Source organism: Chenopodium album, chromosome 6 (assembly GCF_948465745.1).
Source record: "Chenopodium album chromosome 6, dcCheAlbu1.1, whole genome shotgun sequence".
Lineage (NCBI taxonomy): Eukaryota > Viridiplantae > Streptophyta > Magnoliopsida > Caryophyllales > Amaranthaceae > Chenopodium > Chenopodium album.
In genome coordinates, this window is record NC_137839.1 from 79,234,562 (window position 1) to 79,244,257 (window position 9,696).

A 9,696-nucleotide genomic window follows, 5' to 3' on the forward strand; every position below is an offset into this window, starting at 1 on the left:
ACATAAACCCTAAACTCTAATATAAAATACAACGCATGTATACAAGAGAACCATTTGTGGTTATAAGAAAAGAATAAATAAAAAGACTAACAAGAAAAGAATTGGTGTCATTAGTGTTGAGTTCCTACCTTATAAAGTTTTGAATGATGACAAACCTCATTGAACTATTCATTTTGCATGCAAGTCTCTGTTTGCATGTGCAGGTACAAAAGACACAAGTTCAATGGATGAAAAGACAAGCTCATCAAGTCATGTCTTGAAGTTTGCATGAAGACCAAGTTATCAATTGTTTAGTTATGGATCTTAGATGCAATGTAAGTGGTATATAAGTTTTGAAATGCACTATAAAGGTTAAATTCAGAGAGATGAGATAAATTTCCTTATCAAACACAACTACAAGTAAATTTGGCTGACTGGAACAGTCTGGGAACAGTTATGAACCAGTCCTCTCAAGTTTACTTCACAACATCCATATTTTTGGAAAGTTTCTTTCGGCGCAAATTGAATTTCAAAACACAACGGATGGATGGGTTTTGATGTGGCATCCCAGCTGGATGCCACGTGTCATTTACAACTGGACCATTGGCCCGCCACGTGTCCAAATCAACCTGAAGCCTTGATCACTAAAAGCTGCCCATGAAATGGGCTAAAATTGCCTCGTTTGGTTAAGTTAAGGAAAGTATAACATGGGCCTAATAAGGCAAAGTAAATCTGCCAGCCCACCAACAGTGACCTATGGTATAGTGCCACGTGTCACCATATTATTGGGAAGCAGTCATTGAGGAATAGTATAAATACCCCAATGATTACACAATTCCCAACTTACATCATTTATTACCTTTCAAATCAGTCCCACTCTATTTCTTTCACCAAAAAGGAAGATTCTCTTACCTCACTCTATTTACTCTTTTACCCTTTTTGGATACTTGCTGACTTAAGCATCGGAGGGGGGATAATCATTAGATTATCTCCTTTGTTTCAGGTGTCCAGCGAGTCCATCTCTAGGAAGGCGAATCACTCCCAGCATGTCGAATCACCTTGTGTCTCAACGAATCAGTCCGCACTCGACTAAAGGAGAGCCTAATCACCCCTCCCATTGTACAATTCAACTTCCACGTTACACTTGTAACAACATTTGGCGCCGTCTGTGGGGAGGCGTTTAGTCATGGCGGACGAAGGGAAATCTGTTGAGCAGACCCAAGTTGAACTTTTCGGGCATGATAATGATCAGCCCCTCGTCACGGACGAGGTAGAGGAGGATGATGAAGGCGAAGGGCAGGATGATCATTACACCCGACGGGTGGATCCCTCCACAGTCTTCATCACCAAGCAGGAGTATGACTTCCACTTGGACACTCAGAGGCAGTTGCTCGATACCATGAAGACGTTGAGCCAGATGGTACAAGACATGCAGGCCGCCCAGATTCAACGGGTTCAGGTCCAGCATGCCCAAGCGGAGCTTGCCCGGAGAAGGGGTAAGTTCGTGATTCCAGGAGCGGAGACTCCAATCGAGCCTAAGCTCAAAACCATGGTGATTAAAAAGCCAAATCCTATCCCAACCGGGGCACCGAAAGCCTCCTGTCAAGGAGAGAAGGCTCAGCCTTTGACTAAGCCACTGGTGCAGCCCTATCGGAAGGCCCCTTCCAAGCCTTACCGACGGACTCCTCATCCTAAGGGGTCCAAGGGTCAGGAGAAATCTCGAGGGCAACAGAAGGAACACTCTTCCCACTCTGGCGAGTCACATTCAAGTCCTCATGTGTCCAAGTTACCAGCTTATGATGCCCGACGAATCATAGAAGAGAAGAAAGCGCATGCTTTAAGGGGGGACGTTCGTCAACTCTTGGAAGCCAAAAGGCAGGGCCTTGCCACGAATCTCAAGGCAGGGCCCCAACAATTTTCAGATTCGGGATCCACTCCCGTGATGCAAGATCCAACCCTCTCCGTTCCGCGAGAGGTTTCTCCATTCTCTAATATTCAAGATCCAGACCTACTCAACTTGTACCAGACTCATCTAGCTGGTGCAAAGCCTCGATTCGACATGGGGGGTCGCCCATTGTCGCATGGCTATGTACCCGGGGGGTATATTGACAACACTCTACAAGATCCGGCATTAGCCGAGAGGTTACGTACCTTGTCTTTTATTCAGCATTCGCCACTCTCCCAGGCCATAACCATGGCCCCCCCACACTCACAAGGTGAAGTTCCCAACTATTGCTCCATATGATGGAACGACTCATCCTGACGACCATTTGGCAATGTATAAGCATTTGATGCTGACCACATCGGCTGACGATGCCACATGGTGCCGCTACTTCCCGGCAACTTTAACTGGTGTTGCACAGAATGGTTCAATGGACTACCCTCTGGGTCCATTAACAATTTCACCGAGCTCTCAGTGGTGTTTACCCATCACTTCATGGCCAATCGTCAGGAAAAGAAGTGTAGCATTCACCTTGCTCAGATCAGACAGAGAAACGGAGAATCACTCCGGAGCTATGTCAAGATATTCAACAATGAGGCCCTATAAATCCCTTGACTCTCTCAAGATGTGGTATTTGAGAGTTTCATACGGGGTTTGCATGATCATTCGGACTTTAAGTTCGATTTGGTTAAGAAGGGATGTTCTGATCTGAAGAGTGCTTTGCAAGAAGCAGAAAATTACATTCGTGCAGAAGAAGTTTGTTCTGTGACTCGCTCCGATCGGAGGGAGAAGAGTCATTCAAATCAACAGGGGCAGTCGTCCAAAACCTCAGGGGGAAGCTCCCATAAGTCTAATCAAGACAGGAGTGGGGGAGATCGGCGGAGGCAAAGTACTTGGGCTGTTGAGAACAGTCGAAATCAATATCAAGACAGGAAACGCCGAAGGGAGGATGATGGTCCCAGATTCGAATACACCAAGGATTTGTTTCAGATTTATAAAGAATTGATGGATAAGCTGTCCATTGAGGATCCTCCGTCCATGAAGACGGAGAAGCAGTACAGAGATAAGAACAAGTTCTGTAAGTTCCATCAAGATGTGGGGCATATCACTGATCATTGCCACGTCTTGAGACGAAAGTTAGATACCCTGGCGGCTGAGGGCAAAATTCCTACACATCTAATCAAGGGCCAGGGTAAAAAGCCAAGGAAAGTTGAAGCAGCAAAAGATGATGGCGACACCGACACGGAGGTCTGCCATATGATTGCAGGGGGATTAGCCTCGGGGGGACCGACCATGCGAGGAAGTAAAGACTATCTGAGGAGTCTATTGGTCGCCGAGGATCCGCCCGTTACAGAGGAAGATGAATTTCCAGAAATTTTAATTTGTGAAAAGGATAGAGGTTCGATTCGACATCCTCATGATGATCCATTAGTCGTGGAGATGAAAATGGCGAACATGAAGGTTTGGAGAATTCTGATCGATACTGGTAGTTCCTTTGATATCATCAGCTGGGATTGCCTTGTAAAGCTGAAGTACAATGATGAGGATTTGGTTAAGGCCACCCACCCGATCGTTGGATTTGGTGGAGGGGTGATTCACCCTGTAGGGATTGTAACCCTGCAAGTAAGGCTTGGAAACCAGGACGAATGCAGGCATTTGAGGGTTAAGTTTCTTGTTGTCAAGGGACTTACCGCCTACAACATTATCATTGGACGTCCAACTCTTAATATGGCCAAGGCTGTTGTGGTCACTCACCTGATGCTTCTGAAGTTTGTATGTGATGATAACAAAACTGTCGGATCAATCCGAGGAGACCAGCGAGTGGCTCGAGAGTGCTATCTAACCACACTCAAGCCACTTGCTGGGGGGGAGGACAAAGATGAGTTGGATGTTCAACCAGCACAGAAGAAGAGGAAATCAGGAGAAGTAATGATGGTGCATGGAGTGCACCAGGAAGCAATGGCCGTTCATGGTCTTTACCAGGCGGCTTCAAGGCCTGAACCGTTGGATGCTCCAGAGGATTATGCTCTTGATCCGACTAAACCGGAGAGAACAGTGAGAGTTGGGAAGTCATTGGACCCCTCATTGGGGCAAAAAATCAAAAAATTATTGTCTGAGTATCAGGATGTTTTCGCCTTTACGGCAGATGAGATGCCGGGGATCGACCCTTCGATCGCCCAGCATGCCTTGCAAGTGGACCCACTAATGAAACCAGTCAAGCAAAAGAAAAGAAATCTGGGTCCAGTGCGGAGCAAGGCAGCGGATGAGGAAGTGAAGAAACTAATGGATGCCGGATTTATCCGAGAATGTCAATACCCCGAGTGGGTGGCGAATGTGGTCTTGGTCCCCAAGCCGAATGGTACTTGGCGGATGTGTGTCGATTATACCGACCTGAACAAGGCCTGCCCCAAGGATCCATTTCCTCTTCCAAAGATCTATAACTTGGTTGATGCAACGGCCGGTGAGCTTCGTTGATGCTTTCTCCGGTTTTCATCAAATTCCCATGAAACCGGAGGATCAAGACAAGACGGCCTTTGTTACCAACAATGGCCTTTATTGTTACAAAGTGATGCCGTTTGGTCTGCGAAATGCTCCTGCCACGTTTCAAAGGTTGGTGAATACTGTGTTTTTCAAGCAACTAGGACGAAAATGTCGAAGCTTACATTAATGATATGATCATTAAGAGTAAGCTGTCGAATGATCACCCTTCAGATTTGAAGGAGACCTTTGAAACACTTAGGCATTTTCGGATGAAGTTGAATCCCAAGAAATGTATTTTTGGAGTAACGTCAGGCAAGTTCTTAGGATTCTTGGTTGACGAAAGGGGCATCGAGGCCAATCCGGATAGGGTACAGGCTGTGCTTGATATGTCATCGCCAAGGAGTGTGAAGGAGGTTCAAAAGTTAACCGGCTGTCTTGCCGCACTTGGGAGATTTCTCTCAAAATCAAGGGATAAATGTCAGCCTTTCTTCAAGGCAATTAAGAAGAATGCGAAATTCGAATGGACCCCCGAAGCTGAAGAAGCTCTAGTCAAAGTCAAGGAGCATCTTCATACACTTCCTCGCTTGGTGAGTCCCCGTTTGGGAGAAACGTTGTACCTCTATCTGGCTGTATCTCAACATGCTGTTTCGGCCGTGCTGGTAGCCGAAAGGGAAGGTGTTCAGCTTCCTGTTTACTTCATAAGCCATGTATTACAAAGTGCTGAGATTAGGTACCCCACACTTGAGAAGTTTGGACTTGCGCTCCTTAAGGCAAGTCAGAAGCTTCGACCGTATTTTGCCGCCCATCGGATTGTTTTTTACACTGATCAACCGATCAAGGATTCCTTAGCTTGACTCGGCTTGAGGCATCGGGTCGGATGCTCAAGTGGGCTATATGGTTGAATGCTTTCTACATAGTCTATGAGCCCAGAAGGGCAATCAAGGGTCAAGCCCTAGCAGACTTCATTGTCGAATTAACGAGGCCTCCACCGCAAGAAGGGGTACCTAATGTGTGGAAATTGTTTGTCGATGGATCCGCCACTCAAGAAGGCTGTGGAGCTGGCATTCAGTTCAGATCTCCGGAGGGGGATGTTTTTGAGTATGCCATGAAGTTCAACTTTCAAACAACCAACAATGAGGCTGAGTATGAGGCGTTGATTGCTGGTATCAAGATGTGTAAGGCTTCAGGGGCACGGCGAATTGAGGCCATGTCCGATTCTCAATTGATCGTCAGCCAGGTCAGTGGGGAATATGAAGCTAGAGATACTAACATGGTGAAATACTTCGAAATGGTGAAGTCTGAGATCAAGGATCTAGACTGTTTTATGCTTCATCAAGTGCCGCGATCGGAGAATAACCAAGCGGATGCCCTTTCCAAGTTAACTAGCTCAGTCGTCGGAAGTGCTCCAAGAACAGTTTTCTGGGAGGTCAAGAATTCAAAAGGCATTGATGACTTGGAAGAGTCAAATTTCATTGATAGAAGTAATTCTTGGATGAATGAGATTGTCGAATACAAGGTGAATGGGGTTCTGCCATCAGATCCCGATAGGGCAAAGTATGTCAAGGCCCGAGATACATGGTTCGTTCTTTGGAATGGGCAGTTGTATAAGAAGTCCTACACTCATCCGCTGCTGAAGTGTGTAACACCGGAAAAGGGGGTAGAACTTCTCGAAGATGTGCATGAAGGATATTGTGGTTCTCATATTGGGGCAAGGGCACTAGCTGAAAAGGTGCTAAGGGTTGGCTATTTCTGGCCGACGATTCGCAAGGATGCCCAAGATTTGGTGAAAAAATGTTATAAGTGTCAAGTACATGCTAATATACCGCAAAGGCTACCCACTGTTATGACTCCAGTACTTTCTCCTCTTCCATTCGCCAAGTGGGGCATGGATATTTTGGGGCCCTTTCCACAAGCTGCAGGCCAGCGAAAATATGTGATTGTAGCTGTTGATTATTTCACCAAGTGGGTGGAGGCCGAGCCGGTTAGGGGCATTAAAACTTCTGATGTCAAGAGTTTTATTTGGAAGAATATCATCACCCGCTTTGGTGTACCACGATCCATAGTTTTCGATAATGGCCCACAATTTGAATTCTCGGGATTGAGGGATTGGCTGGAGGATGCTGGAATCACAACTCACTTTGCTTCGGTAGCTCACCCGCAAGCAAATGGGCAAGTGGAAGCCTTCAACAAAACCATTGTCACAGGCATCAAAAAGAAGCTCGATCATGCCAAGGGTCTCTAGGCAGAAGAACTTTACAATGTTTTGTGGTCGATTTGCACAACGATCAAGAGTTCAACTGGTGAAACTCCATTCATGCTGGTTTATGGATCAGAGGTTATACTGCCCATCGAGATTTACGAACCCACTCTTCGTGTTATGCTATATGACGAGAACGTCAATTGGTCTACCTTGCGCCATAACTTGGATTTGGTACCAGAGACAAGGGGCAATGCATTATTGCGCCAACAACTTTATAAGTTGCGAATGTCTCGTGAGTACAACAAGAGAGTGGGCAGGAGAACCATAAGGCAGGGGGACTTGGTCCTTCGAAAGATGGAATTGGTGGTCCGATATAAAGAGGATGGCAAGTTGACGCCTAATTGGGAGGGACCATATAAGGTCAGTGAAGTTCTAAGGGAAGGTACCTTCAAGCTCGAGACCCTGGATGGAGATCAGATACCCAGAACCTGGAATGCGGATAATCTTAAGAAATTCTACATGTAACTATTCGAGTTGTGTAATTAAAGGTCTGCATATTGAATGAAAGGAGTATTTGAGCCTTCCTATATACTTTTGAGTGCAATAAAGACCCTTATCATAGGGCAAATAACATAAGTCTTTCTCCTATAAAGCAGTCGAAAGACCCTTATCATAGGGTAAATAACATAAGTCTTTCTCCTATAAAGCAGTCGAAAGACCCTTACCATAGGGCAAATAACATAAGTCTTTCTCCTATAAAGCAGTCGAAAGACCCTTATCATAGGGCAAACAACATAAGTCTTTCTCTTATAAAGCAGTCGAAAGACCCTAGTAATAGGGTAGATAAACTAAGTCTTTTTGCTAAAAAAGCTGACATAAAACCCCTACGATAGGGCAGCGAAATTTAAGACCCAAACATATTCGACAGAGGGCAAAATCTCTAAGTTTAAGGGCAATCAGTATGATTGATTGACTTAACACCCCTACTAGGTCTTAAGTCAATCAATCTTAAGGTTCATCTAAACTTAGACATTTTGCCCATGATAAAACGTGTTCGATGTTGTTTGTCCAAATGAAGTCATCTGATCGATTCGACAAAGAGAATTACGTCGAATCGGGAGATGTATATTTCACAAACGTTAAGTTTGTTCAAAGTAAATATGGAATTTGATGTCATTTGATCGATTCGACAAAGAGATTTACGTTGAATCGGGAGACGTATATTTTACAAACGACAAGTTTTGATGATTAGTTAAGGATTTCGATCCAAGCTAACTGATTCGATAGGAACTAAAACCTGTCGAATCGAGAGTTGTATATTTTACTAACATCTAGTTATTATACAGGATGGGCATCTGATCGAATCGCCTGATTCGACCAAACCATCAGTATGATTGATTTGACATCCTAAGTGGTGATGGAAAAATGACATTGAACGTTTCGATGTTTTATTACTAAGGTATGCGTGATTAAGCTACTAAGGCAAAAAGACGATGTCAAATTTTTTGATTTGTCAAAATTAAACTAACGGTCAAGATAAATAGCATTCGTCAAGCTGACTCGACAGCCCCATGGCGTGTCGAAAACTTCATCTAACTTCAAAATACTTACAAAAATTATTTCAAATATTCAAGAAAACTGGAAAAGGAAATTACAAAGAGTTTGAATTCATTAAGTCAAGAAAAAAGTGAAGGAGTTGGTAGTCAATTCCCCGCCGTCGATAACTTCTCGTCAACAACCTCATCAGCCTTTGGTTGTTCTTGAGCAGCCTTGTTATCGGCATCATCCTGCTCATCCTCATCTGATGAGGAGCCAGATTGGGATCGATCGCCATTGGAGGAGCCGGATGAACTAACTTCAAGTTCATTGCACTTGTAGTCCCGAGGGGGAAGTTCTTCGATGGTTTCACCTTCCTGTTATGCCCGCTTCTTCTTGGCAGCATGGATGGTTTCATCGACTTGCCTCTCGATGCGCTCCTCTAAGCACATCAAGTTCATCCTTTTTGGTAAGTCCCCCCAAGCTCGACGGACCATCTCCCTCATGTCTTTGAAGCCATCAGCTCGGGCCTGTCTTTTCTCTTTTTTGAGGTCTTCAACCTGCTGGGTGAGAGAGTTAATAGAAGACTCGGCGTTGGAGGCTCTAGTTTCAGCATTGGAGCCCTTGGTCTCAGCGGCATTGATTTTTTCCTACATCTCCTCATTGAACTCGGCAATGCCCTCATCGATTCGCTCTTTACAAGCAGAGTCAAGTCTCTTCTTCAGCTCAGACTCGACTTGGGCATTGATTTCAGCTTTGAGGGACTCTTTTTCTTGCTTGATGGTGTCCCTCTCTTTTTTGATCCTAAAGATTTCTTTAAGGGCCCAAGTATAGGAGTGATGCAGGTTGTGAAGCTTGACAGAGGTATGATCTTGGGCATATTGCCTCTCGGCAATAATCAATTCAGCCTGCTCTCTTATGTATTCCTCGGCAGTTTATTGAGCGGCGAACCCTCTACTTGCTTCCCGCCTGTCAGCTCTGGCCTTCTTGACAAACGAATCCATTCTCGCCAGACCCTACATAACAAGGGAAAGTGAGTCAATAAAACTTGTAAAAATTTGAAGGAAGCAAGTTGAACAAGAAAACAAGTTGAAATACCTCAATGAATAGGCTGAAGAAGGGCCCAGCATGGCCTTTGTCGCAGCCATGAAGGGTGTCCCGGTAGGCTTTGGGAATAAGGCTAGTCACTTCACTGACCATGTTTCGCCTCTCCTTCCAGGTGAACTTCTTTGAGCTCCCCAAAGATGCCTCGCCCTCCTCAGCGAGGTACTCATCATCCATCTTCTCATCCTCCTCCAACTCTCTTTCCAGATTGGCGTTTCTTTTTCTAAGGAAACGCTCAAAGCCCTTCGACAGGTTGATGTCGGGGATTCGTCGTTGCAGAATTGGTTGGGTAATCTGGTCAGGGTTAGATTGAAGGAGGGGAGGGTCCATCATTGGGTTATTGTCGAAGGCCTCCAGGTCCATTTTGTCGAAAGAATCGACATAGACCGAGTCTTGGAGAGGGAGTGTATGGAGTGCCAAGTACTCCTGAATTTCTTGTTGTCTCTCTTCATCT

At 45.1% G+C, this 9,696-nt stretch overlaps 1 protein-coding gene across 1 annotated transcript; it reads left to right on the plus strand.

Moving 5' to 3' along the window:
* The first annotated feature begins 6,716 nt into the window (after positions 1-6,716).
* LOC145637367 (uncharacterized) lies at positions 6,717-7,127 on the plus strand. The gene has a single exon (XM_081688821.1). It carries the CDS (start codon positions 6,717-6,719, stop codon positions 7,125-7,127), a length of 411 nt encoding a protein of 136 aa, XP_081544947.1.
* The last annotated feature ends 2,569 nt before the right edge of the window (positions 7,128-9,696 follow it).

Coding starts and splice junctions, on each gene's coding strand:
- LOC145637367 (XM_081688821.1), top strand. CDS start 6,717: ATGCTGGTTTATGGATCAGAGGTTATACTGCCCATCGAGATTTACGAA.